At 39.2% G+C, this 27,113-nt stretch overlaps 1 protein-coding gene across 1 annotated transcript; it reads right to left on the bottom strand.

Annotated features, from left to right (window-relative positions):
- Nucleotides 1-19,806: 19,806 nt before the first annotated feature.
- On the bottom strand, nt 19,807-26,815 carry Zmat2 (zinc finger matrin-type 2). Its single transcript, XM_005327314.5, has 6 exons — nt 26,597-26,815; nt 26,156-26,249; nt 24,481-24,604; nt 22,992-23,065; nt 22,247-22,392; nt 19,807-20,901 (listed from the first exon to the last, which is right to left on the bottom strand). Exons 1-6 carry the CDS (start codon nt 26,612-26,614, stop codon nt 20,758-20,760), a joined length of 600 nt encoding a protein of 199 aa, XP_005327371.1. The 5' UTR covers nt 26,615-26,815; the 3' UTR covers nt 19,807-20,757.
- Between the last annotated feature and the right edge of the window lie 298 nt (nt 26,816-27,113).

The raw sequence follows: 27,113 nt of genomic DNA, 5'->3' as shown, positions 1-27,113 counted from the left end.
TAATGAGGGTCCCCCCCAATAAAAGCTCATTTCTGAATGTGCTTTTTCTCTCTCACCAGCCTCTCATGACTTTCCTTGCTCTCTCATTTGGGAAGCTTGAGCCCAAGAGTGGAGAAACCATCATGAAGCTTGATTTAGGGGTAAAGTGTGTGTCTGTGTTCTATTTGGTGTCCCAGGAAATTCACATGAGCGACCTTAAATTCAGCTTCCCATGCAGGTCAGAGGCGGCACCTGCACCTAATAGAAGAAAAAGTAGGCCCAAATCTCCATCATGTCAGATTAGGCCTTGACTTCCTTAATAAGACTCCTAAAGTGCAAGAAATAAAATCAATAATCAATAAATGGGATGGATTTACACTAAAAAGCTTCTTCTCAGCAAAGAAAAAATCAGTGAGGTGAAGAGAAAGCCTACAGAATGGGAGCAAATTTTTACCATATGCACATAAGGTAGAGCACTAATCTCTAGGGTACATAAAGAACTAAAAAATCTTAACACCAAAAAAAAAATAAATAACCCAATCAATAAATGGGCCACGGAACTGAACACATACTTCTCAGAAGATGATATATAATCAATCAACAAACATGAAAAAATGACCAACATCTCTAGCAATTAGAGAAATGCAAATCAAAAATACTCTAAGATTTCATCTCATTACAGTCAGAATGGCTGCTATCAAGAATACGAAAAACGGGGCTGGGGATGTGGCTCAAGCGGTAGCGCGCTCGCCTGGCATGCGTGCGGCCCGGGTTCGATCCCCAGCACCACATACCAACAAAGATGTTGTGTCCGCCGAGAACTAAAAAAAATAAATAAATAAATATTTTTAAAAAATAAAAAAAAAAGAATACGAAAAACGGGGCTGGGGATGTGGCTCAAACGGTAGCGCGCTCGCCTGGCATGTGTGCAGCCCAGGTTCGATCCTCAGCACCACATACCAACGAAGATGTTGTGTCCGCCGAGAACTAAAAAATAAATATTAAAAAAAAATTCTCTCTCTCTCTCTCTCTCTCTCTCTCTCTCTCTCTCTCTCTCTTTAAAAAAAAAGAATACGAAAAACAATAAATGTTGGCAAGGATGTGGGGAGAAAGGTTCAATCATACATTGCTGATGGGACTGCAAATTGGTACAACCAATCTCAAAAGCAGTATGGAGATTCCTTGGAAGACTTGGATGGAACCATCATTTGACCCAGCTATCCCACTCCTCAGTTTATATGCAAAGAACTTAAAAATAGCATACTATAGTAACATAGCCACATCAATGTTTATAGCAGCACAATTCACAGTAGCTAAAGTAGCTATTACTGCCCTTCAGTAAATGAATGGATAAAGAAACTGTGGTATATATACAAAATGGAATATTACTCAGCATTAAAAGAGAATAAAATCATGGCATTTGCAGGTAAATGGGTGGAGTTGGGGAATACTATGCTAAATGAAGTAAGCCAATCCCAAAAAAACAAATGCCAACTGTTTTCTCTGATATGAGGATGATGATCCATAATGGGGATGGGGCAGAGAATGAGAGGAATGGAGGAACTTTAGATAGGGCAAAGGGGAGAGAGGGGAAGAGAGGGTTGGGGGGGTGGGAAAGATGGTGGAATGAGATGGACATCATTACCCCAAGTACATGTTTGAAGACATGAATGGTGTGACTCTACTTTGTGTACAACTGGAGACATGAAAAATTGTGCTCTATATGTGTACTATGAATTGAAATACATTCTTCTGTCATATATAACAAATTAGAAAAAATAAATAAATCTTTAAAAAAGAGAATATGGATATAATATTAAAAGTTGCAAGAGAAAAACATCAGGTCAAATTTAGAAGTGAACCTAGTAAGACTTACTTCTCACTTCTAGGCTCAGACTCTAAAATCCAGAAAGACTTGGAATGAGATAGTCCAAGCTCTGAAAGAAAACAAATGCCAACCAAGATTGTACTATCAAAGCTATCATTCATAATTGAAAAAACAAATAGAAATTTTCCAAAATAAGAATAAACTAATAGATTTCATGACACTAATTTATCACTAAAAAAATTGTTTAAAATAATACTACACATGAAGAATTTAAAAGTCAACTCCAGAGCACCTGCATGGATAAAACTCACTAGAAAAGAAGTTAAGCAAATTAAAATTGAGACCAAATTAAATATATTGAACAAATCAAAATGACTGGAAGTAATAAACATCTCTCCATAATATAACACTGAACAAAAATTATCTTGACACTCCAATTGAAAGACAAAGACTGACAGAATGAATTAAAAACAAAACATGACTATATGTTGTTACAAGAGACTCATAGGCAAAAACATCCACAAGCTGAAAGTAAAGGAATGGAAAAAGATACTCTATGCAAATTGAGTCTAAAAACAAGCAGAAGTAGCTATTTTCATATCAACTAAGAAGATTTCAAACAAAAATTAATCAGAATAGATAAAGTTCAACTTCTGTGTTTGTAAAGAGAAAAATACAACATGAAAATAGAACAATAACAAATGTTTATGCCTCAAAATTTGGTGTGCCTAACTACTTAGGCACAAATAGACCACAATACAATAATACCAAGTTATTTCAACACATTTTGCTCACCAATAATTATGTCATCCAGACATAAAATCAACAAAGTCACTTCTGCCCTAAATAATACAGCTGAATTCACTTTTTTCTCAGCAGTTCATGGAACCTTATTCAAAATAGACCATTTTTGATTCAGGTGCATGGTTGTAATCCTAGTGACTCTAGAGGCTGAGGCAGGAGAATTGTAAATTCAAGGCCAGCCCTGGCAACTTAGCAAGACCATGTCTCAAAAAAAATAAAAAGGATGGGGCATATAGCTCAGTGGTGAACTGAGTTCATTTCCCAATACAAAAAAAAGACCATATTTTAAGTCATAAAGCGAGTTTTAACAAATACAAAAAATCAGAATAATTTGTTGCTTCTTATCAAGTCCTAATTAAAAATCAACAGCAAAAAATAAAGAAACCAAATCAATATATGAAGATTGCACTATACTATTCTGAACAAAGAATAGATAGATCATAGAAGGAATGAGAAGATAAATTTTGAAATTCCTGGAATCAAACAAGAATAGTGACACAACATATCAAAATCTCTGAGATGCATAAAAGCAGTTCTAAGAAGGCCAGCCTGGAAAACTCAGTGAGACCCTGTCTTTAAAAATATTTAAAAGTGAAGCTGGGGCTATGGCTCAGTAGCAGAGAGTTTGCCTAGCACATGTGAGGAATTGGCTTTGCTCCTTAGCACAACATACAAAAATAAACAAATAAAAATAAAGGCATGATATACCTCTGCAACTACCAAAAAAAATTTTAAAGTTACAAAAAGGACTTGGAATGTAGCTCAGTGGTAGAGTGCTTCTGAGTTCAATCCATAGTACAAAAAAATACACATCAAGAAGGAAAACTGTAGAGTCATATGCCTGATAAACATAAAAAATCAATAAATGTAATTCATCACATAAATAAAATTAAGGATAACTAGCTCAAAACATACAGAAAAAGGCTTCCACAAAATCCAGCACTCGCATTTATGTTAAAAATACTGAAGAAGTGGTTAAGGCAGTAGTAGCTCAGTGGCAGAGCACTTGCCTAGCAAGTGCTGGGTTTGATCCTTAGCACCACATAAAAATAAACAAATAAAGGCATTATGTACATCTACAACTACAAAAAAATTTAAATACTGAAGAAACTTAGAATAGAAGGAACTCCCCTCAAAATTATAAAGGCTACATTCAACAACCCAAAGCCAACATAATAGGGAGTGAGGAAAGACTGAAAACGTTTCCTTGAAAATTAGGAACAAGAAAATGATGCCCACTTTCACCACTCCTATTCAATACACTTATTGAAACCCTAGCCAAAGCAATCAGGTAAGAGAAGAAAATTAAAGGGATACAAGTAGGAAAAAAAAGTCAGCTGTTCTCTTTTCTGGTGACTTGATCCTATATATTTTGAAGGCCCAAAAACCTCCACCAGGAGAATTCTATAACTGATAAATAAATTTAGCAAAGTAAGAGGATTCAGGATCAACTTTTTAAAAATATCTTTTTAGTTGTAGGTGGACATTATAAATTTATCTTATTTATTTATATGTGATGCTGAGGATCAAACCCAGGGCCTCACACATGATAGGTAAGCACTCTACCACTGAGCCACATTTTTTAAAAAATTAATAGCTTTTCTATACACCAGTAGTGATTCTGCTGAGAAAGAAATCAGAAACATGAATCTATTCACAGTAACCTCAAATAAATAAAATATTTGGGAATAAATCTAATGATTACAATAAAAATTATAGAGCACTGAAGAAAGAAATTGAAGAAGACCTTAAAAGAGAGAAAGACCTCTATGTTCTTGGATAGGTAAAATAACAATGTCAAAATTGTCATGCAATGTCCATCCAAATACCAATGACTGGGGCTGGGGATGTGGCTCAGTGGTAAAAGCTCTTGCCTAGTACATGTGAGGCCCTGAGTTCAATCCCCAGCACTGCCAAAAATAAAATGATAATAATAATAATAATAGGATTTCCAAATACCAATGGCAGGCTGGCAGTATGGCTTGGCATGTGTAAGGCCCCACCACTGCAACAAAAAAAAAAAAAAAAAAAAAAGATATTCTTCACAGAACTAAAATGGAGTCTTAAAATTCAAATAGAAGAATAAAAGACCCAGAATAAAAGACCCAGAAGTCCCCCAATGAGCAGCTCCGTGGTCTGAAAGGGCAGGGAAACAGCCCAATGAGCATCACCACAGAGGAGCCAATCAGTTGGCAGCTAGAAGTTGCTGGGGCTGCTGTGAGCCAATCATCAGCTGGCAGCTGGAAGTTTGCTGGGCCCCTTCGGCTGTGGCTCTCAACATCTCCCCCTCTCTGTTTACCAGCGGGGGGGGGGGGTGAGGTTCTTTGCCTCACTTCTGTTGGCCCCCAAATTTTAGCTGAACGACCATGACAAGCAGAAGGGAGGAAGATACACTAAGCCAATTGATGGCTCCTTTTGGAGAAATTGTACCACCAATGACATCATCAGCAAAAATACCCCAACACTACCATAAGTCGCTGCACCAACAGATAGTTCACAATGCATACAAGTGAGTTCACAACGCATACAAGTGATACATAGTACAGGCAAGTTCTACAAGCAGTTCAGTGATGGCTATTGCAGAAGCTGTAGACTGGTTTTATCTTTGTCTTCACCAGCACTGGGATGAAGATAGGAATTCTGGCAATAATGGCACTAAAAGAAAACAATTTTTCAGAAGGCACTAAAAGAAAACAATTTTCTTAACAATTTATATTATCTTGAACAGAATTATTAAATATAATGAAAAGGAAAGGTGAAAGTAAACAAACAGATCTGTTAACCTCCTTTTTTGTTAACATATTAAAACAATCCTCAACAGCTGTTTACCCAATTTAAATTAAACCATTTAAATCACGTGGAAAAAATATTTGGATCCATTTTTTCATGAGCGTTCATCATATATGATATATGGACATACGTACATTCAAATATATAACACAAAACACAAGTGTGCACACATAATATAATACATACAACACATAACATAATAGTAAAGGCCTTGTAACTTTTTACAGGTGAAATCTCCATTGCAATGTTTAAAAACTCTATAGTCAAAAAAATAGAATTGATCAGCAAAACATTAACCTAGGTCTGTATGAACTCAAAAAACAAAATAGAACTTCATGATATGGGAAAGGGCAATAATAAAATAGATATTGAAAAAAGTATCCTGGTTCTGTTGCAGATGTAAGAATAGCCAAACTGGAGTTTTGGATATCAGTTGTTATGGATTTGAGCCAAATCATCTTCTTTTTGGTCTGTAGAAATCGCTTTAGTTAATCTTTCTGGAATCCAAATTGGCTGCTATTCTCCCTGTGGAAACACATAAACAGACCCCCGACTCCAGACAATCACTGGGTCAGGACCTTAGTTAATCTCTCTGGAATCCAAATCGGCTGCTGTTCTCCCTGTGGAAAGACATAAACAGACCCCTGACTCCAGAAAATTACTGGGTCAGGACCTTTCGATTGTCCTGTTAGAATATCCTTCCAAAGTATCTTGGGCTTATGTACATTTTTTGGACACATATGCCTTTCTGCAGCACTAAGCCCTGATGAATCCAAATTTTTAAAGTTTACAGTAAAAAGGGTTATTTTAAGTTTATCTTTGGGGAAAAGTTGTATCTTAGGATCAATGAGATGCAGCATTAAAAATGTATCCCTGCCTGGTGCAATGGTGCACACTTGTAACCCCAGTCAATGGAGAAGCTGATGCAGGAGATCACCAAGTTCTAGGCCAGCCTCAGCAACTTAGACTCTATCATAAAATTTTTTAAAAGATGGGGAGGGGTGCAGTTTGCAGGTATAGCTCAGTGGTAAAGCACTACTGGGTTCAATTTCAGTACCAAAAAAAAAGTGCTCTTTAGAATATTTTCCAAAGAACATATGTAATATAAAATGTATGAAATTGGAATGAATTCATACACAATAGCTCATACTTAGAGCCATTTACCATTTTTGTTTCAACAATAGAAGACCCAGAGAGAAATTCACATAGATACAGCGACCTGATCTTTGACAAAGTTGCCAAAAACATACATGGAAAAAAGATAGCCTTTTTAACAGATGGTGCTGGAAAAACTGGATATCCATATGAAGAAGAATGAAATTAGATCCCTATCTCTCATCCTGCACAAAAATAAACCCAAAATAGATCAAAAACTTAGGAATTAAATCAGAAACTTTTCAATTGCTAGAAGAAAACATGGGGTCAACACTGCAACATATTGGCACAGGTATCAACTTTCTTAATAAGACTCCTAAAGAACAAGAAATAAAAACAAGAATCAACAAGTGGAATGGCATCAAATTTAAAAATTTCTTCAGAGTAATGGAAATAATTAAGCACATGGAAAGAGAGTCTATAGAATTGTAGAAAAATCTTTGCCAATTTCTCCTATGACAGGACATTAATATTTGTTAAAAAACTCAAAAAACATAACACCAAAAAAATAATAAATGGGCAAATGAATTAAACAGGTATTTATCCAAAGAAGAAATACAAATGGCCAACAAATGCATGAAAAATGCTCAACATCTTTAGCAATCAGAGAAATATAAATCAAAACTACAGAGATTTTATCTTAGTCCAGTTAAAATGGCAACTATCAATAATACAAATGCTGGGGAGAATGTGGGAGAAATTGTATTGTTGGTGGGACTGCAAATTAGTATAATCAATTTGGAAAGCAAATGGAGATTCCTCAAAAGTCTAGGAATGGAACCACTATATGACACAGTTATCCCACACTTTGGTATTTATTCAAAAGAACTAAAATCATCATACTATAGTAATTCATGCACATCAGTATTTATAGTAGTACAATTTACAATTGCCAAATTATGGAACCTAACCAGGTGCTCATCAATAGAAGAATGGTTAAAGAAAATGCAGTATATATCATGTCATGGCATACATGATATTCATACATATCCCCAAAAAACTTCTGTAACTGTAGGAATGTTCAGAGGTCAGATGATTAGATTATGAAATCAGTAACCTAATCAGTAGGTTTAATTAATCTCTCTTATGCATGAATAATGTGAACTTAATAACTGAGTGATAACTGTAGGATAGTGGGGGCCACACTGGAGAAATTTAGGTAACTGAGGACATGCCTTTGGGGTTTATATTTTGCTCCAGGTGGTGACTTAGTCTCTCAGCTTTCTGACTACCATGGAATAAGCAATGCCCTTCTGCCATGAAGCTCTAACTCTCCTTAGGCCCAGAGCAATGGAGTTGAACAATTCTAGGCTAAACCTCTGAAACCATGAGTTCAAAATAAACATTTCCTCCTCTAAGTTGTTCTAGTTAGGTATGTTGGTCTCAGCAATGAAAAGCTGACTTACACAATACACCATGTAGTTTTAGTCAGCCAGTTCTATCCATTTACCGGCAAATGCCGTAATTTCATTCTTCTTTATGGCTAATATTCCTATGTGTGTGTGCATGTGTGTATGTGTATCAGATTTTTTTATCCATTCATCTGTTAAAGGCACTTAGGTTGGTTCCATAGCTCAGCTATAGTGAATTGAGCTCCTATAGACATTGATGTGGCTCATCACTGTAGTATGCTGATTTTACATTCTTTGAGTATAGATGGAGGAATGGGATAGCTGGATTAAATAATGGTTCCATTCCAAGTTTTCTGATAAATCTCCATAATGTTTTCCATAGTGGTTGTACCAATTTGTAGTCCCACCAGCAGTGTATGAGTGTGTACCTTTTTCCCCACATCCTCACCAACATGTATTGTTACTTGTATTCTTAATATTTGCCATTCTGACTGGAGTGAGATGAAATCTTGATGTAGTTTTAATTTTCATTTCTCTAATTGCTATCTCCTTTCCTTCTGATGAAATGAATAATAGGTATTTTATAGTCCCAACTATTCATAAGGTTCTGGTCATTTTTTTCCAGCAGTGCTGAAAGGCAAATGTACTTAAATACACCAAAGAACAAGAAAGGGTAAAAATAAATGAATTAGGCTGGAGATTAAATCAATGGTAGAGTTCTTGCCTAGCAGATGTTAGCAAGTGTGAAGTCCTGGGTTCTATCAACAGCACTGAAAAAAATCAAATGAGTTGTCACAGAAAAATTAAGTCCATAGAAAAGTGTTGTCACAGGACAAGAGAATACTTCAACATTTTAGAATAGCTACTGTCAAAAACAAAAACAAAAAGCATATTAAAAATAACAAGCTTTGGGCTGGGTTGTGGCTCAGCGGTAGAGCACTAACCTAGCATGTGTGAGGCCCTGGATTTGATCCTCAGCACCACATAAAAATAAATAAATAAAATAAAGATATTGTGTTCAACTACAACTGAAAAATAATATTAAAAAAAGTGTTACCAAGGATGTGGAGAAATTATAATCATTCTGTACTGTTTGTAGGAATTTAAAATGATATAGCCATGATGAAAAAGCAGTATGATAGTTCCTTAAGTAATTAAAATTGAATTATGACCGAGGAATTCCACTTTTAGATATTGAACCAAAATAACTAAAAGTAGAAACTCAATTATCTATATAGCCATGTTCATAGCAGCACTATTCATAATGGCTAAAAGGTAGAAACAACCTAAATGTCCATCCACAGATAGTTATAAAACAAAATGTAGTATCTGCAGACTTTGTGTATGGGTGTGTGGTAACTGGGGATTGAACCCAGGGCCCCATACATGGTAAGCCAGTGTTCTACCACTAAGCTGCATCCCCAGCAAACCATCCCCCACCCCGCTTTTTTTTTTTTTAAAGACAAGGTCTTGCAAAGTTACTTAGGACCTAAGTTGCTGAGGCTGACTTTGAAATTGTGATCCTTCTGCCTCAGTCTCTGGAGCCACTGGGATTCCAGGAATGTACCACCATATCTATTTATTTAACCCCCTCTAAAAAAAATAAAATTCAGCCAAGCAAAATGACAAAAGGTTTTGGGTTGTAGCTCCCGGGTAAAGTGCCACTGAGTTCTATTCCCCAAACTGAAAAGAAAAGAAAGGAAATTCTGACATATGCTACAACATGGATAAACTTGAGGATAATACACCCTGTGAAATAATCCAGTCACAAAAAGACAAGCCCTGTACAGAGTGTGTACCTGTAAAACCTGGGCAGGCTGAGGCAGGAGGATTGAAAGTTTAAGGCCAGCCTGGGCAACTTAGCAACCCTGTCTCAAAACAAACTGAAGATGGAGCTCAGTGGTACAGCAGCCCAGAGTTCAATTCCCAGCACTACCAAAAAACCAAAATAACAACAATAACAAAAGAGACAAATACTACATGATTCTACTTCTATGAGACATCTAGAGTAGTCAAATTTAAAGAAAGAAAATATAATGGTGGTTGCTAAGGAGTTGAGGGTTGGAGGGAGATGGGGAGTTACCATTTAATAAGTATAGAGCTTCTATTTTACAAGATGAAAAGAGTTCTGGATGTGGGGGGAAACAAAGGTCCACTCATACATTGCTGGTGGGACTGCAGATTGGTGCAGCCAATATGGAAAACAGTATGGAGATTCCTTGGAAATCTGGGAAAGGAAACACCATTTGACCAAGCTATCCCTCTCCTCGGACTATACCAAAGCACTTAAAAACAGCATACTACAGCGACACAGCCACATTAATGTTTTTAGCAGCACAATTCACAATAGCTAAACTGTGGAGCCAACCTAGATGCCCTTCGGTGGATGAATGGATAAAAAATGTGACATATATACACAATGGAATTTTACTCAGCAATAAAATAGAATAAAATCATGGCATTTGCAGATAAATGGATGGCGTTAGAGAAGATAATGCTAAGTGAAGTTAGCCAATCCCAAAAAAACAAATGCCAAATGTTTTCTCTGATATAAGGAGGCTGACTCATAATGGATTGGGGAGGAGGAACATAGGACAAACAGATGAATTCTAGATAGGGAAGAGGGGAGGGAGGGAAAAGGAGGAGGCAGGAGATTAGCAAGGATGGTGGAATATGATGGACATCATTATCCAAAATACATGTACAAAGACACGAATTGGGTGTCAACCTACTTTACATACAAACAGAGATATGAAAAATTGTGGTATATATGTGTAATAAGAATTATAATGCAAAAAAAACAAGTACATATATAAAGACATGAATTGGTGTGAACATACTTTATATAAAGATATGAAAAATTGTGCTCTATATGTAAAATAAGAATTGTAATACTTTCCACTGTTGTGTATTTTTTAAAAATATAATAAAAAATAAAAATAAAGAACAAAAAAATTCTAAAAAAAGAAAAGAGTTCTGGAGATGGATGGTGGTGATGGTTGCATAACAAAGTGAACATACCTATACCACTGAACACTCGAAAATGGTGGTAAATTTTATCCTCTGTGTATGTTTACCATAACCAATTTTGGTGGGTGTTAGGGTTACTAAAGATTAACCCAGGAATACTTTACCACTAAGTCACATCACCCACCTTTTTTATATATTTATTTACTTTTTTTTGAGACAGGGTCTCACTAAGTTGCTTGGGGCATCGCTAAATTGCTGAGCCTTGCCTCAAACTTGCAATCCTCCTGCTTCAGCCTACTAGCTAGGATTACAGGCATATGCTGCTGCACCTGGCTCCCATAATCAAAAATATTTAAAGAAAAACAAAAAATAAAAGTATTATTCAATTTTTCCACATAAGAACGCCAGCCACCTGAATTTGAATCTTTGAAATTTCAGCCACATCTAAAAAGAAAACATTCACACAAACAAAGTTAAGAAGAACAAATAAAACCATCTACATTGTAAGGAGCATCTACCATAGACATGCTAGGATAGGCTGGGACTCACTAAGATGCTGGCCATAAGGAACAGCAGCCACAGGCATGCTTAGTCATGACTGGATGCAATTGATAAGTACCATCATCTACAGACAGAACAACGCTGGAGTGTAATAACAATGAGCACCAACTTGCAACTGTATATAAATGGCTTGTCCTGCCACATCAGAGAGCTTCACTCTGAGGACATCAGTGAGACTAGCCACCTTGCTGTCCCTCCCCAGATCAACTCCACCATTCCCTGACGTCCAACCATGGCTGGAGAGACCCACTGGACAATGACAACATCTACTCTTAGGCTAAGAGAAGTTGCGTGGCATCAGAGGTACTTTGGGGCTTGTGGTTGACCTAAGATTGTGTGATTTGCTTGTAGTGTTTAATTAGTGTATTGTATGCTAATTGGGGTGCTCCAGCACACCTAACACTTTTTGCATTGTGTTTGATGACTGCTGTGATCTAATATACACTTGCATTTAAAAACAATCCACCTATGAGTAACTATTAATAGTGCCGCTGTCGACATACATTGTTAAGGTCTATAAACAAGTCAAAATAACACCTGGTATTTTGCCAGGGGAATGTTAGAGTTCGTAAACAAGTCTGGATGGTGCCTGGCAAAATGCCAGAGGGAGTGGTTTGAGAAGTAACAAAAGCGAGCCAGTAAGTGTGGAGATTCCTTATTGGTTGACTGATGTATCTAGTTTATGCTAATTAAGATAAGCTGTGCAAAATGTATAAATAGCTCTTTTGCCCTACAATAAACGGCTCCTACTCCTGCTGTATCACCATACACAAGTTATTCGTCACCCCCCCACCCCCCCCACCCCGGTTATTTTGCTGCAGCCGAACTGCAGCAGATGGTGGCCCGTTACAGGGAGCCCCGGGACACTCAGGGGTAAGTGACGAAAAAAAGCTGCCCGTCCATAGATAGGACGGGAGCAATCTGCTCGTCCCTAGACAGATAGGGCGAGAGGAAAAATGGCCATTTTGAGAAAATGGAGAAGATTGATACAGTATGTTTGTGTCTTGTTTTGTCTCAGTGTATTGTATTGTCTTTATGATGAAAATATGGAAGGGGTGAGAAGTAAATTGATAAGGGAAAGAGACACCCCAGTGGAACCAAGAATAATTAGGGCATGTGTTGATAAAAGCCCAGGAACTCTAGTCAGAAAGAAAAAGAAAAAGAAAGTTCAGAAGAAGAAGGATTATCAAAAAAAAGTTGCAAAGCAAAAGGCTATTACTGAATACTTTTTGTTATCGGAGGGTGCGTGAATCAGTGCAGCAGCAGCCACGTGAGCCAGTCATGGTGCAGCAAGGGCTTTCCAAGCGGTCGCAGCCGGCTCTTCCACTGCCAGGAGCCCAAATCTAGACCTGACCCGGACAGCCTCGCAGGTTCTTGCTCCCTGTGCCTGGAAGCAGTTTAAGTCTGGGACACTCCCCAGGGCCATCTGGGGCTGCCCGGAAGCTACAGCTGGCAGAAGACGCATAGCGTCCCTGATGTTTGGTCATTTTCAATGCCAAAAACTAAACTACAATGGCTCTCCCACACCTGGAAGCTAATGAGTAATGAGCACTATTAAGGCTTATTTCAAATGTAAAAAACCTTGAGATAATGTACTAAATTGTTCAGAAGGTTGTTTTCTTAGTGGAATGCTACAGGATTTTCTTTAGCCATCAAGAGTTCCTGCCTTCGTCCCAGTGCTGGTGAAAACAAGGGTGGAAGAATTTCCAGTGTTGCTAAAAACCAGAGGAGACTTCAGCTGAGAACCTGATCAGGACTTCGGATCAAGCTAGCTGCCTGCAGAACTTACCTGGACTGTGATTTAAGCTAGCTGCCTGCAGTACTTACCTGGACTATGATTTACCTGGACTGTGAGTTAATCTGTTGAGATACTGCTTTACCTGGACTGAAACAACAAACTGTAATCTACAACAAATTGTAACTCAGTATCTTTGCTAATGGTGTCATTGCTGGTATAATTTTTCCAAGAGCTTCTTGCATGGAGCCATCAATTGGCTTGGTATTGTTACATTTTGTATCCTCCCTTTCTGTTTGTAGCAGGTTATTTGTGGTGTTTCTGTAAAAAACACTATGATCCTTATTTAAATTAAACAAAAGGGGGAAATGTTAAGGTCTGTAAACAAGTCAAAATAACACTGGTATTTTGCTAGGGGAATGTTAGAAGTCTGGATGGTGCCTGGCAAAATGCCAGAGGGAGTGGTTTGAGAAGTAACAAAAGCGAGCCATTAAGTGTGGAGATTCCTTATTGGTTGACTGATGTATCTAGTTTATGCTAATTAAGATAAGCTGTGCAAAATGTATAAATAGCTCTGTTGTCCTACAATAAATGGCTCCTACTCCTGCTGTGTCAATGTACACAAGTTATTCGTCACCCCCCCCCCTTATTATGCTGCAGCCGGACTGCGGCAATACATCTCGCCATAACTTGAAGAAAAACTATAAACCTCAATTTATATATATACAGGTAAATATACCTCCCAAGTCAGCAGATCCAGTTACAGAGCCATGTTATAGAACAGAAGCCAAGATGGCATTGAAAAGACTAGAAAGAAGCAGGAGCCTGCAATGGTAGAAGACAAGTAAGACCACGACCAGAAAAAGATGGTTTAATATTAAGTGGAGCAATACTGACAGTACCTCTAAGACCTGGTGGATGCAAGGAACGGAGAAAGGCTTAAAAGTGCTTGAAACTAAAAATGGGAAGACACCACTTCTAAAGAAAAGAAATGATGTGAAGGAGAAGAAAACTTTGAGCGCTGATGGTGATGTGAAAGGAAAAAAGCACCATGAGAAAATTAAGAATCCCGCAGAAATTAAAAAATAATCTCAAAATCTAAAGGCAGCCTGTGCTCGCTTCTCCACCTCCCCCAAAAAAGAGCCAGGTTACTACCGCGAGAGGGTGCATTCTGTTCTTTCAACACAAGAGGGCAGTCCTACGTTAAGAAATCTGATAGAGCACCGGAACTCCTGACTCATTTACCATTGTTGAAACGTAAATAAAACATTTCAAAATGCACAAAAAATGAAGAAAATTTAAAAAGAAAATAGATATTAAAAAACTAACCATGGATCAGAAACAGAAACAAAACACCCTACGCTAAATAACCTTAAATAGGTGCTTGGTGACGTGAAAAAACTCCTGTGAATCTGAAAAGTAACTCAGTGACAAAAAACAAAAAGAACAGAATTGGCCTAAAAACATGAGATATTAAGGGGAAAAAATTCAGATAGTGAGGAAGAATGCGACTAAATTTATAAGATTCCAAAGGGTAAGATGTTTTAATTTAAAAGTTGGTATTAAGGAAAAGACTTAAAATAACTTAGAAAATAAAAAATCAAGAAAGCAATATAAAAACATGAGAATGTGGTGTGTACAGGCGCAAAGAAAATCCAACATGTATTACTGTTTCTGAAGAAAAAAATAATAGAACAGATGTAATATTCAAAAGTGTTAGACAAGGAAACTTTCTGGCCATAGGAACATTGAAAAGGTCTTCGATGAGCCTACGAAAATTGATCCGGATTGATCAACTCTGAGGTATATCTTAGAAAATCAACTAGATTTGAAAGAAAAAAATCCTATGGGTCGCAGGTAAAAAAGACATTTAAAAAGATGCAAGTATAATGGTAATTATTTGAACAAAAACGCAGATATTAGTAACTACAAAATTACAAAAGTTAAGTCTTGGCACTTAACGGGCGAGGGAGGGGTGACTTTTAAGCACTCCCTTACTTTCCCGCACTACAAGATGCTCCGGGATCATCTCTCCATTTCTTGCCCCAGTATTAGAATCCGCCGTTTCTCCAAAGAAGCCTTGATTCCTTCAATCACGGAAAGGTTGCTGAACTTCGCGGGAAACAGGTCCTTCCAGAAGCTCCGGGTAGAGAAGGGGGTTTCAAAACTCACTCCAAAGTAGGTTACGGAGAAATGGAGGCAGAGGAGGCGTCTTAAACCCTCCTGGCTGGTTACTTGGGAAAATAAAAGTTGAGGTTGCAGCAAAAGGACTGGTGAGCGCCCGCGGGTCTCGAACCACCGAGATGATTGCAAGTTTTCTGGCGAAGGAACCGCTGAGCTAAAGCCAGCCCGGGAGCCGGGACCTGAGTTTATTTATCTGACTGTTGGGAAAGACCTGCGTCACAAAGAGTGAATCACACTGGGAGCTCTCCGGGATGACTCGGTGTTCCACTGTCCAATCCGCTCCCAGCTCCAGAATGCTCCTCTCCCGACGTGCTGCAGCAAGGAAGGACTCAGAAGCTACCCTTCCGTGAACTCTTCCGCAGTAAAGTCCTCCTACCGCCTTTCGGTCCCTTTGCCCCTCCAACAAACACACCAGGTCTCTCAATCATCTTTTACCACTCCGTGATAATCAACTCTTTCAGGGAAGTGAAAGCTTTACAAGGTGCAAACTGTAATTCAGTCCTTGGGACTTGCATGCTTAAACCAGTAAAACGCTACAGACCTTCGTCCAGAAGTTATATACTTCTAGTATCATTTCCTCTATTACTGTTTTCTCTAAAATTATTTTAACCACAAAACACCTATTCTGGCCGGGCGCGGTGGCGCACGCTTGTAATCCCAGCGGCTCTGGAGGCTGAGGCAGGAAGATGAAAGTTCAAGGCCAGCCTCAGCAAGGGCCAAGCTCTAAGCAACTTCAGTGAGACCCTGTCTCTAAATAATATACAAAATAGGTATAGGGCTGGGATGTGGCTCAGTGGTTGAGTGCCCCTGAGTTCAATCTCTGGTACCGCCCCCCCTCCACATACACACACCCAAAGAACACCTATTCCTTTACCTGCCCTGTAAACTGCTAACATTCCCCCGAAATTTCAAGTTTTCTCCAGTTGGCCACTGTTAAAATTTCTGTGTATCTTCCCAGTCCTTTTCCTCAATCTTTATGCCTAACTAACTGTACACACAACAATTTTTTGTTTCTGAGGATCACAAATTTTTTCCTTGACTAAGTCAAACTGAAAATCCAGTTTGTTGGGTATTCTTTTTGTTTACTTAATGTCTTGTGGAGGTTTCCTATCAGTACATATAAGACCTAATTCATATGTATTGTAATGCTTGCTTTATATTTAAGTTTAAATATACTAGTTTTAGATGCTTTGCTATCATAAAGCTGAAGTGAATATCCTTGTACGTATATGTACACATACACAGGTATATTGTTTGAATTTGTCGTGCTGGGGATCCAACCAGGGTCTCCTGCACACTAGCATGACACAGATATGAAGATAGGTGCTTTTAAGTAGAAATGTTGGGAGAATCTGCTCATTTCAATTTTTGTAGGAGGTTATGGGAGAAAGGCCAGAAGCCCAGAGGATGCCTGAAGCCACAATCACCTAAAGGCATAAAGATCTTTTGTTCCTCAATTTTTTTTGTGGGTTTTTGTTTTGTTTTGTTGTTGTTGCATGTACAGGGAAGGGCATTCTTGGTAAAAGAAACAAAACAAGGCAAATTCACTCACACAAGTCTCATGCCCTCAGCTCCAAGATTAGCTCATTGAGGACAGAGATCAATCGATATCTTACTCCCTGCATCATCATCTCTGAGCATCTACAGCTTAATGAGGCACAAAGCTTCTCCCTGTCCAGATTTGCAATTAACCTACATGATTAGGTGTCTGTCTGATGGTAACAGCTACCTCAAAGGCTGTGTTCAAAATCACCAAGGGAAGCCAGGCACCTGTAATCCCAGCAGTTTGTGAGCCTATGGCAGAAGGATTACAAGTTCAAGGCTAGCCTCGGCAATTTAGGAAGGCCCCAACAACTTAGGGAGACCCTGTGTCAAAATAAAAAAATAAAAAGGACTGGAGATGTGGCTCAGTGGTTAAGTACTTCTGGGTTTAATCCCTGGTACCAAAAGTCACAAACCAAGATCAAGAAATTGCCTGTGAATGGTATGGAGCAGGTCAGGTCATCCAGGAGATTACTGCAGTCACTTAAAATTCCTCCTGTGTTTGACCCGCTGGTGCCCACTTAGGGACTTTCAATTTCATTAGGTTTCTGCTAATTTCCAATTACCTAAGAGCTTTTTTTCCGTAACTGTAGAAGGAAAGCTCATCTTCCCCATCTACCAAACATACCAGGAAAACAATAACTTCCCCAGCAGCCCTTGACTCTCAGGAAAAACACTCCAGCTCCCTTACTCTCCCCTCCAGGTAGGATATTCTGAAACAGTGTTCTATGTTGGTCTGTGCTGAGTTCCACAACATAAGGCTCCAGCTATTCACACTGGTAGCCATCCAAGTAATCTAACCCTCCTGTCTCAATTCTCATACATGATCTAAATCAATGACTTGCATCAAATCCCTGCTCCAGATCTGCTTCTTGGAGAATCCAGACAGACATCAACCATGCACCTGGAAGTTGATATACATTAATTGATGGAACCTGCTTAAAAGTAGAGAAGTCTTTCAGAGAGTTAAAAGTCATGACATGGATCAGAGGAGACATACACAATGTCACTTCTTACAAGGTTATGATATGACTAGATAAGGTTATTTACCACCACAATATGGAAACAAAAAAAGATGGGGCAGTTCACTGGTGCAAATACAAGCAGAGCTGATGGGAAAGGGCTATGGTCACTTGACTCAAGTGAAGGGCATCTTGAGCCATGGATGATGCTTTCCTCCTGGAAAACAGATCCTCAGGCCCTATCAACTTAATGCCCTTGGCCACTGAAATCACACCAACCATACCTCCTTATTTCTGACTTGTGTTTACATAGTGCTACCTAAGCACTTTCAAACAGTAATTTCACCAGAATGTATTCCATGACATTTGGGATCTTGATATTTTGCCCCAGAGGATACCACCAGAAACTAAGATTGTTCACCTAAGCATTTACCAAATAAACACATCTAAACCCGTTACAGGTACATTCCTCAACTAGAATGCAGTTACCATGAATTTCATAAAGTTTTGAAAAATAAATTCCTCTTCCAGAGATTTCTGAATAATCAGATTATTCTTGGTTCCTAAATTTTCATACTATCTCCTGCCTCCCTTTTCTAAGCCAGCACTTTGAGCCCCTCTGAACACCCATGACCTGTCTAGGTCCCTTCAAGTCTTAGGAATGGCAGCATATGCCTATAATTCCTGCTAAAGAGAGGTTATTGTAGGAGTATCCCAAGATTAAGGGCAGCCTTTACAATTTAGCAGGATCCTATCTCAAAATAGCCCCAGAATTCGAGTTCCAGTGTGGGGTGAAGAGACATCTCAAATCAGCCAAGAGAGTTTAGAAAATCTGGAATTCACAATTGCTTTTTAGTAGAGACGACCAGAAGATTCCACTGTACTAGAGAAGAAATTATTTGAAGTTGAATTTCCAAAACAATGAATACTTAACCACAGAACTCCCCATCAATAATATATCCAGCCCGTCTTGAAAAGGATACTTTTACCCAAGGCCCTGGAATGTATATGATCCTGGCAAGAGCAGCCACTGATCTACCCAGTATTGACTAATACTTATATAAAACTTTGAGCCCAACCTTGAGTCATAGGTGGACAAATTGTTTCCAGTAGCCAGATTCAGTATCAGAACTAGGCAAAAGGCATGCCTGATAGCAAGGGCATTTTATACAAAAGCCCAGAGTACGATGCTTTGCAGGACCCACAGTGGTTCAGATATTTCATAAAGATGAAGAGCTAGAAAGAGCAGAGAAAGGTGGCAGCCTTAGCCTGAATAAATCCTCCTTTCTAGCTTACAAAAGCAAATGTATTTTCAATGAGGTTTTTTGTTTTGCTTGCATTATGGCTGTTTTTTTACATTTGTATCACTAGATCTGGCAGTACCTGATTTAGATCAGATTTCTGTTTTGTTTTTAGACTGTGCTATTTAATTCTCAAGTTAGATCCTGGTAGGGAAGTCGCCTTCTCAGTGATTCTCAGTGGAGGTTAAGAGGAGGCAATTTGCCTACCTCCTGAAACAGACATTTTTAGTTGTCAAACTAGAGGTGCTGTTATGCCAACTAGTGGGTAGAGGCCAGGGATGCTTTTAAACATTCTATAATATTAAAACAGCCCCTATACCAAAGACTTATCTCGCCCAAAATGTAAATAGTGCTAAGACTGAGTAACCTGGTGCCTAGCCCCCCACTACAGATAAGAAAAACTGTTAAGTTCAACCCTGACTTCTATTCATGATCAGAGGAGGCTGAAATTATAGGAAGTTTTGTCTAGACTCCTCAGGACCCAGACCTTTCATCAGAGAAAAACAACTCATGCTGAAGGAACCTAAGTTAATATAAAAACACAGAGATCAAATGAAGAGAGAAAAAAAGGCTCTATAGTAAATCCTCAGTATGGGAAGGAAAAACATACACACAGCAAAGAATATGGAATGCTCCCACCAAATGTGAAACAGGCCCAGTCAATGCCATTTATTATACATGTTGAATAACCTCTGAGACCCAAGGGCTCCCACAGTGAGTTTGTATGCTTGGTTGTATTTTTTGGTTTTTGGTTGTTTTTTGTTGCTTTTTTTTTTTTCCATTTTCTTTTTTTGCATCAAACAGGTTCTTCCAAGAGCCTGCTCACAAGGAAGACAAAAACAAAAGAAATCTTCAGTAAAATGAAACAAACTGGAGAAGGTAAAACAGTCCACATCTGAAGAACAATGTTAAAAAACTCAGCAGACAGAAACCACACCAAACACTCATCCCATTTAATTTCCTGTTACATGCGCTAAGGAAACCAAGAACATCAGGCCCCAGGGCAGCAATGCTCTGAGAGTCTAGCTCAGGCTCCCCTCTTTGTGACAGATTCATGCACACAATCCACACATACCATTGACCCAGGCAGAAATACACATGCATGCACAGGAGGAGGCTAGAGAACCATAGGGCAGGATGGGAGGCAGGGCTGGTCAAAAATATGGCATCAGCTGGAAAATGGGGACCCAGAGAATCCTTCTGTTGCAGGCTGAACAAGTCAAAAATAAAGGCAGAACACAGGATAAAGGTAGGATGCTCAGACAAGAGGTTAGATAGATGAAGAGGGAAAGATGCAGAGGGAGTTTTGGGAAAGCAGTCTCAGAAGGGGAGGCCTTTCTTTATTGGGAACTCAGATGGGCAGAGGTCTTGTGACTCCGGTGATATACTGGAAGCTAAAGGAATATGCCACAGCATTACCTTTGCATCCTGTGTCCTCTCTCACAGTAGAGGGAAGCCACAAACACCCACCCTTTAGCCCTGCCCACAGACACTCTTAAGGACTTTCCCCAGTACCCAAAAAGAAATGATCCCCCTAACACACACACAAAGTTAGGTCCAGCATAGGCCAAAGTTAGGCCAAGCATAGAAAGCCTCAGTAACTCTTCTTGGTGGAACCAAAGCCAGAGAAGCCCATCACAGCTGCCATCTCATCATCTTCTTCAAATGTCAAGTCTTCCTCAGCCCTCCTCTTCTTCTCCTTCTGTTTCTCTTTCTTATATGCTTTAGCCTTTTCCTCCTGGGGGGAAGGGCAGAAATAACTCAGTTCAGACTCCTGAGCCAAATGTTGTCAAAAGAGATGGGAGGGGCCGGGGTTGTAGCTCAGTGGTAGAGTGCTTGCCTAGCATATGGGAGCACTAGTTTTGATCCTCAGCACCACATAAAAATAAATAAATAAAATAAAGGTATCTATCTACAATTAAAAATAATAATATATATATATATATATATGAAGAAAGAAAGAAATGGGAGCCTCAAGATTCCTTTCTTTTTTTTTTTTAATTTATTTTTATTTATTTTTTAAGAGAGAGTGAGAGAGGAGGGTGGGGGGGAGAGGGGGAGGGGGGAGGGGGAGGGGGGAGGGAGGGAGGGAGGGAGAGAGAGAGAGAGAATTTTTAATATTTATTTTTTTTAGTTCTCGGCGGACACAACATCTTTGTTGGTATGTGGTGCTGAGGATTGAACCCAGGTCGCAAGCATGCCAGACGAGCGCGCTACCGCCTGAGCCACATTCCCAGCCCCGCAAGATTCCTTTCTATCTTTAGAAGAAAGTAAAAAAATCTCAAGGGCAGAGTAAAAGCCACAGTAAAGATTATAAGGTATATAACAAATTAGAGTAATTTTTTTTTTAAACAAATTATAAGGGATAATCTGGAACTTCCAATCCTATACCCAGTTCATCTCTAGTTCTCCCCCGCTGCCCTTTTCATTTCTAGTTCTTAACAGGGTTATAGGTACAAAACCATTTAACATTTTGAAACATGTAGCATATGCCAGGAAGTACTTCTGAGTACTTTATGTATTATTATACTAAGATCACTAATATAGGGAACCTGAATCATGGGGAAGTTATATAACATACCCCAGTTTCTAAGTTTCCTCCACAGTCAGTAAGTGGAGGAAACAGAATCTGACACTATCAACCTAGATCCACAGACTACTCAGAGACTAGGTACACTGAGCTAATCCATTTTTTTTTTTTTTAGTCTTATAGTTTTAAAAAAGAATATGGGGAGTCTATGCATGTGTGGGGTGCAGGAGGTAAATTAAAAATCTTTATACCTTCCTCTAAATTTTGCTGTGATCCTAAAATTGCTCTTAAAAAAAAATAAGTCTTTTTAAAAAATTAAATGAAAAATAATAAGCTGAAACAGTCTAGGAAAATGGCCCAAACAGTCTAGGAAAAAAGGTATATTTGGAGCCATTTCCTTTAGCTCATGAGCAGCTCAAAGAACGTTTTCCCCTAGTATACAGAAATTCAGGGACAAAACTAGGGAAGAGAAAGTATAGCATGAGGAAGGAAGCCAACCATGAGCAATAAGATAAAATTCAAAGCTAAAGAGGGGCAGGGATAAGAGTCTCACCTCTTCTCTGAGCTCCTTCATCCTTTCCTCAAAATCATAATCTTTCTGCTTCTCTTCCATCTTTTTCTTGTTGACTTCAAAACGTTTCTTCACCTGATCCAGGGTGGAACGTTCCACACGCATAGACATACCCAGGTTTCGCTGATCTGGGTGGCATCAATAGGGAATAAATCAAGGTTATTACAAAGCCCCTCAAAAAGTCTTGGAATTTTTTTTTTTAATGTTTCAAAAATAATAAAATAAGAAGACATTTTTTCAGGGCAAGGAGCTCAGTGGTGGAACAATTGCCTAGCATATGCAATGCCCTGGGTTTGATCCCTAACACCACAAAATAAATAATAAATAAATATATATATATATATATATATATATATCTTTTTGCAAAATACCCAAAATAATTATATAGCAGAAATAATTATGACTAAAAAAATTCTTATCCTCACCTGTTCCCAGAAGCAGCAGTGGCTTTCTACTGCCCTTACTTAGCAGATAAGCACCAGTGGGGCTACCTAGGCCTAGAAGGCCATATTTGGGCTTACTGAGAACCTAGAACAATCTCTCACCTTATAGCCTCAAGAAATATTAAACTAAGAAAATAAAGGATGGCCTGTGCTAAAGCAAATGGAAGAGTTCCCTGGGTATTTAAAAAAAAAAAAAAGGGTGGGGACAAAGACAAACAACTCTTCCCTACCCCACTTCCAAAACCCAATCCCAGTCCCACTCACAAACTACCTCCAAGCCTTACGTTTCTTTCCATTAATGTGATCCAGGAAGTTGATAGAGTCTTTCACCACACAGTCACAGACATTGCAGTAATATCTGACAGATGGGAAGAAATAGCACATGGGTCAAATCTGGTTTTAATCAAACAAGAAATTACAATTTCAGGGGGTCAGGCTTACTGGTGATTGAACTCAGAGGTGCTTTACCACTCAGCCACATCTCCAGTCCTTTTATTTTGAGACAGGGTCTCACTAAGTTGCTGAAGTTGGCCTCAAACTTGGAATCCTCCTGCCTTAGCCTCCTAAGATGCTGGGGTAAGTGTAAACCAACACACACAGAAAGAAACTAATTTTAATGTAATCTCTTTAGAGTTTCCATTATAGCTTAACTCTTGAGAGAGGGTGGTAGCCAACCTCCAAAACAGACCAACCCTCCTATTCCTACCTGTGTTGCCTCCTCTCAGTTTGTACCAGGGTTGATCTGTATGACCAACATACCAAACATGTCAAAACTGATGGTATGTACTTCTAAGGACATTAAAAAACAAGGCTTCTGTCCTTGTGTGGATTACTTGCTCTGGGCAAGTCAGTTGCTTTGTTTTGAGAAGCCCATGGGATGAAGAACTTCAGTCTCCAAATCACAGGCATGTGAGAGAGCTTGAAGGCAGATCCTCCAGCTTTATTTAGACCTCCAAGCCAATTCCTTGACTACAGCCTTACAAAAGACCCTGAGCCAGAAACACCTGGGTAAACTACTCCCAGATTCCTTGCCCACAGAAACTATTTTTTGTTGCTTAACTCTGAATTAACTTGATAGTTTACATAACAAAAGATAATAGAGATAAAAATGATATCATCAGTGGGTATACTAAACAGCTCAGAGAAGGGACACTAATTGGTATCTATATTTTTCTCCTGCTGGAAATCTTAACTGGACAGAGGAAGAGTCGTAGGGTGACAAAAGGGTAACAAGCTATTGTGGAACCCTACTTCCTACAGAATGTAGTCTCGGTCTGGAAAGAAAATTAATAACAACTATGGACTTTGCAGCTAATCTGGAACCTCAATACTCTTTCTTCACCATTAACAGCTTCTTAGTTCTAATCTAGCTCTTTTAAATTTCTCCCCTAAAAATCTTCTCAGTAATTCCTTCCTTCATTTCTTCTGACAGAACAAATAATCCCTTTCAAGATTTTAAGAAATAGTTATAGTACTAATATTAAAATGCCCATAAAGCAACTTCTCCTAAAGACCACAAACTTGAGACCTTAACAAAGACTTAACATAAGTCATAGGACTAACATACCGAAGTCCACAAAGCAATCCCTCCCCTCCCACAGACTATTCACTAAAGACCCTGGAGAGAAATAAAAATACATGTTTACATAAAAGGATAGAATTATGGTCAAAATAAGATTGTTCCCTGGGGTCAGGGACCCTCCTCTACACTTCCTAAAACCAACAGTTTATTATACACATCTTTGCTTCAAAGAAAGATGAAAAACTACTTACCCTCCCATCTCAGACTGTGGGGTGGTCTTGGTAATGACAATTGTCTTCCCAAGCTTAGATTCCAAGTCCACTTTGTAGTCCCTATGCCGCAGAAGTTCCCGTTTGACTGGCTGCACTGGTTTTCCTAAAACATGATGGGAAAGAAAGTCCCTTCAATATTATAGTTCTTCAACCAGAAAGAAGAAGAAATGAATGAAACTCAAAATCCAGGGAACTACTCTCATTTCTTTTTATTTCTGTTTCTTTTGTGGTACCAAGGATTGAACCCAGCTCCACTCTATCATTGAGCTACACCCCCCAGTCCTTATTTCTTATTTTGAGACAGGGTCTGGCCAGTTGCCCAGGCTGGCCTAGAATTTGCAATCCTCCTGCCTCAGCCTCTTAAGTAGCTGGGATTATAGGCATGTGTCACCTCGCTCAGGTTTTCATTTCTTTTTTGATTCATGAAAGATGAAACACAATATGCACCTTAAGAGACAGCAGCAGCTGAATGAGAACCTGAACATTGAAAAAAGTGGTAAGAAATCCCCGATTCACTACAGTTTTTCTTCACTTTAAAGCCAGCAAGTCACCAGGCATGATGGCACATACCTGTAAGCCCAGCAGCCTGGGAGGCTGAAGCAGTATGATCACAAGTTCAAAGCCAGCCTCAGCAACTTAGCAAGGCCCTAAGCAACTCAGCAAGACCCTGTTTCTAAATATATATATATATATATATATATATATATATATATTAAAAAAAAAAAAAGCTGGGGATGTAGCTCGGTGGTTAAGCACCCCTGGGCTCAATCCCTGGTACCAATCTAATAAAAAATAAAGTCAGCAAGTCTAGAAGCAACATGTTTTCTATTCATTAACTTAACTGAAGGGGAGATATGTATTTCCACCAAAAGCTACCTTTTTAAGAGAAGCAAGGCACTCAGTAATGCTTTTATGCATACAGATACCCTAAGCACCACACAAAAAGGAACACTCGGTCAAATTTTTAAAAAGACCACCTAACATTTGGGAAATACTCATTCATTTAACAGGCACACCAAGCACTATTTATTATACACATTACATAAAAAACAAAGAGGATTAATATTAGATAAGGTGGTATGGAAGTAAAGCATAAGACTATGTTTGAAAACAGATGAGAAAATAAGAAATTTTTTTTTTGTAAAACGAAGAGGAGCACCAATTCCCTGACACTGTACCAGGTACTGAGAAACAGCATCCACTAAGCATCACATGAAACAATCACAAATTCCTCGTGGGTACCCCTGCTTTTCTGAGACTTTGCGGGAGGGTCTTGATTGGGCCTTCTCTCCTTAAGAAATTTCAAAAGACAGCAGTAGTGTTCGGCAGTAAACTATTCCACTTTGCTTATTCTTTGTTACTACTGCAAATTCCAGTCTCCTCTCTGTATGTCCTTCAAGAAAGCACTAATTGAACAAGCGAAAGAATGGCAAGGAAGCAGAGGATAACAAAGCTGAAAAGAAACTCAACTTCAGTCCACCTTCTCGCTCTCATTTTGTTATACATGTAGAAACCGAAGACCAGGGAAGCCACGCTCCCAGAGATGACATGAGGCAAGTGAGCAGCGCTTTTCAACTCCCACCCACTCTCCAGCCATTGCATCGCCTATTGCATCGCCTCTATGATACCCTTAACCCTTGAAGTGGGCACCCACCATCCTTCTTCTCTCTCTCTTCCGTGAGCCTCTTCTCGGCGAGCTTCTCGTATTCATCTTTGTCCCACTTTCGGCGAAAGTCCAAGTTTTTTGTCTGTAGGGGAAAAAAGTGCTCAAGATCCGTCGCTAATGGTGTCCAGACCCCTAGAGAAAATGAGGTGACAGTGTTCTCGCCACCAAGTCAACCCCGGACTTTCCGAAAGCGAAGCTTCTCTCGACCGCACTAGGAGGCTAAGATGGACTCAGGACCCCAACCCGAGAGACCTCCGCGAGTTCACCGGTCTCTGCGCCTGGACCTTAAGGGGGAGTTCTCGAACCCAGACCCTGGGATCGCCAAGTGGTGTTGGGAAGCCAGTCGGGTGCCGTTGTCTGTCTCTATTCAGCGACGAGAAAGCACACCCGCCCTTACCCGCAAACATTCTCCTCACACACAACACCTACCCCGCTGCCCGACGCCATCTTCACAGCGAAGTGAATGGAAAGCCGGAAAATGCCGTAAAAAGCGGCCTGGAGCTGTAAAGCAAGACCGCCGTCCAATAAGTTTAGAGCCCCGTGTTCTAAAACGCGCTAAGGACTGGAGAGCTTCTAATACTCGCTCGTCGGCCCCGCCTCCGCTCCTAGGAGATGGCGCAGGCGTAATGAGAGCGTGAAGCAACGCGGAAGTAAGGGCGCCTGCAAGCGTTCTTTTAACTCAGGCTTTCAAAACAACCATCAAAGGATTATTAGTTCAACTCATCTGTTTTACAAAAAAGGAAACTGAGTTTCAGAAACTAATCTAATCCAATCAACTATACATGTATTGTCAAGGAGTTGATCTAATCCAATCAACTATTCGTTTATTGTCAAGGGGTTGATCTAATCCAGTCAACTATGCATGTATTGTCAAAAAGAGTTTCTAACCTTTGAAAGGCTGAAGTGCTAATTAGGGGATCTATAAGTTCCATTCACCAGCAAGCAC

This window comes from Ictidomys tridecemlineatus, chromosome 1 (genome assembly GCF_052094955.1).
Source record: "Ictidomys tridecemlineatus isolate mIctTri1 chromosome 1, mIctTri1.hap1, whole genome shotgun sequence".
In the NCBI taxonomy this organism is placed as follows: Eukaryota; Metazoa; Chordata; class Mammalia; order Rodentia; family Sciuridae; genus Ictidomys; species Ictidomys tridecemlineatus.
The sequence above is the reverse complement of the archived record's forward strand: the minus strand, read 5'-3'. Positions and strand labels throughout refer to the sequence as shown.

Bases quoted from the DNA above. Each gene is read 5' to 3' on its own strand.
- Zmat2 (XM_005327314.5), bottom strand. The intron at 24,605-26,155 runs GTGGGTGCCCAC...ATCATGTTTTAG, and splicing joins AGAGAGAGAGAAGAAGGATG to GAAAACCAGTGCAGCCAGTC. The intron at 22,393-22,991 runs GTAAGGCTTGGA...GATGCCACCCAG, and splicing joins TCACATTAATGGAAAGAAAC to ATCAGCGAAACCTGGGTATG.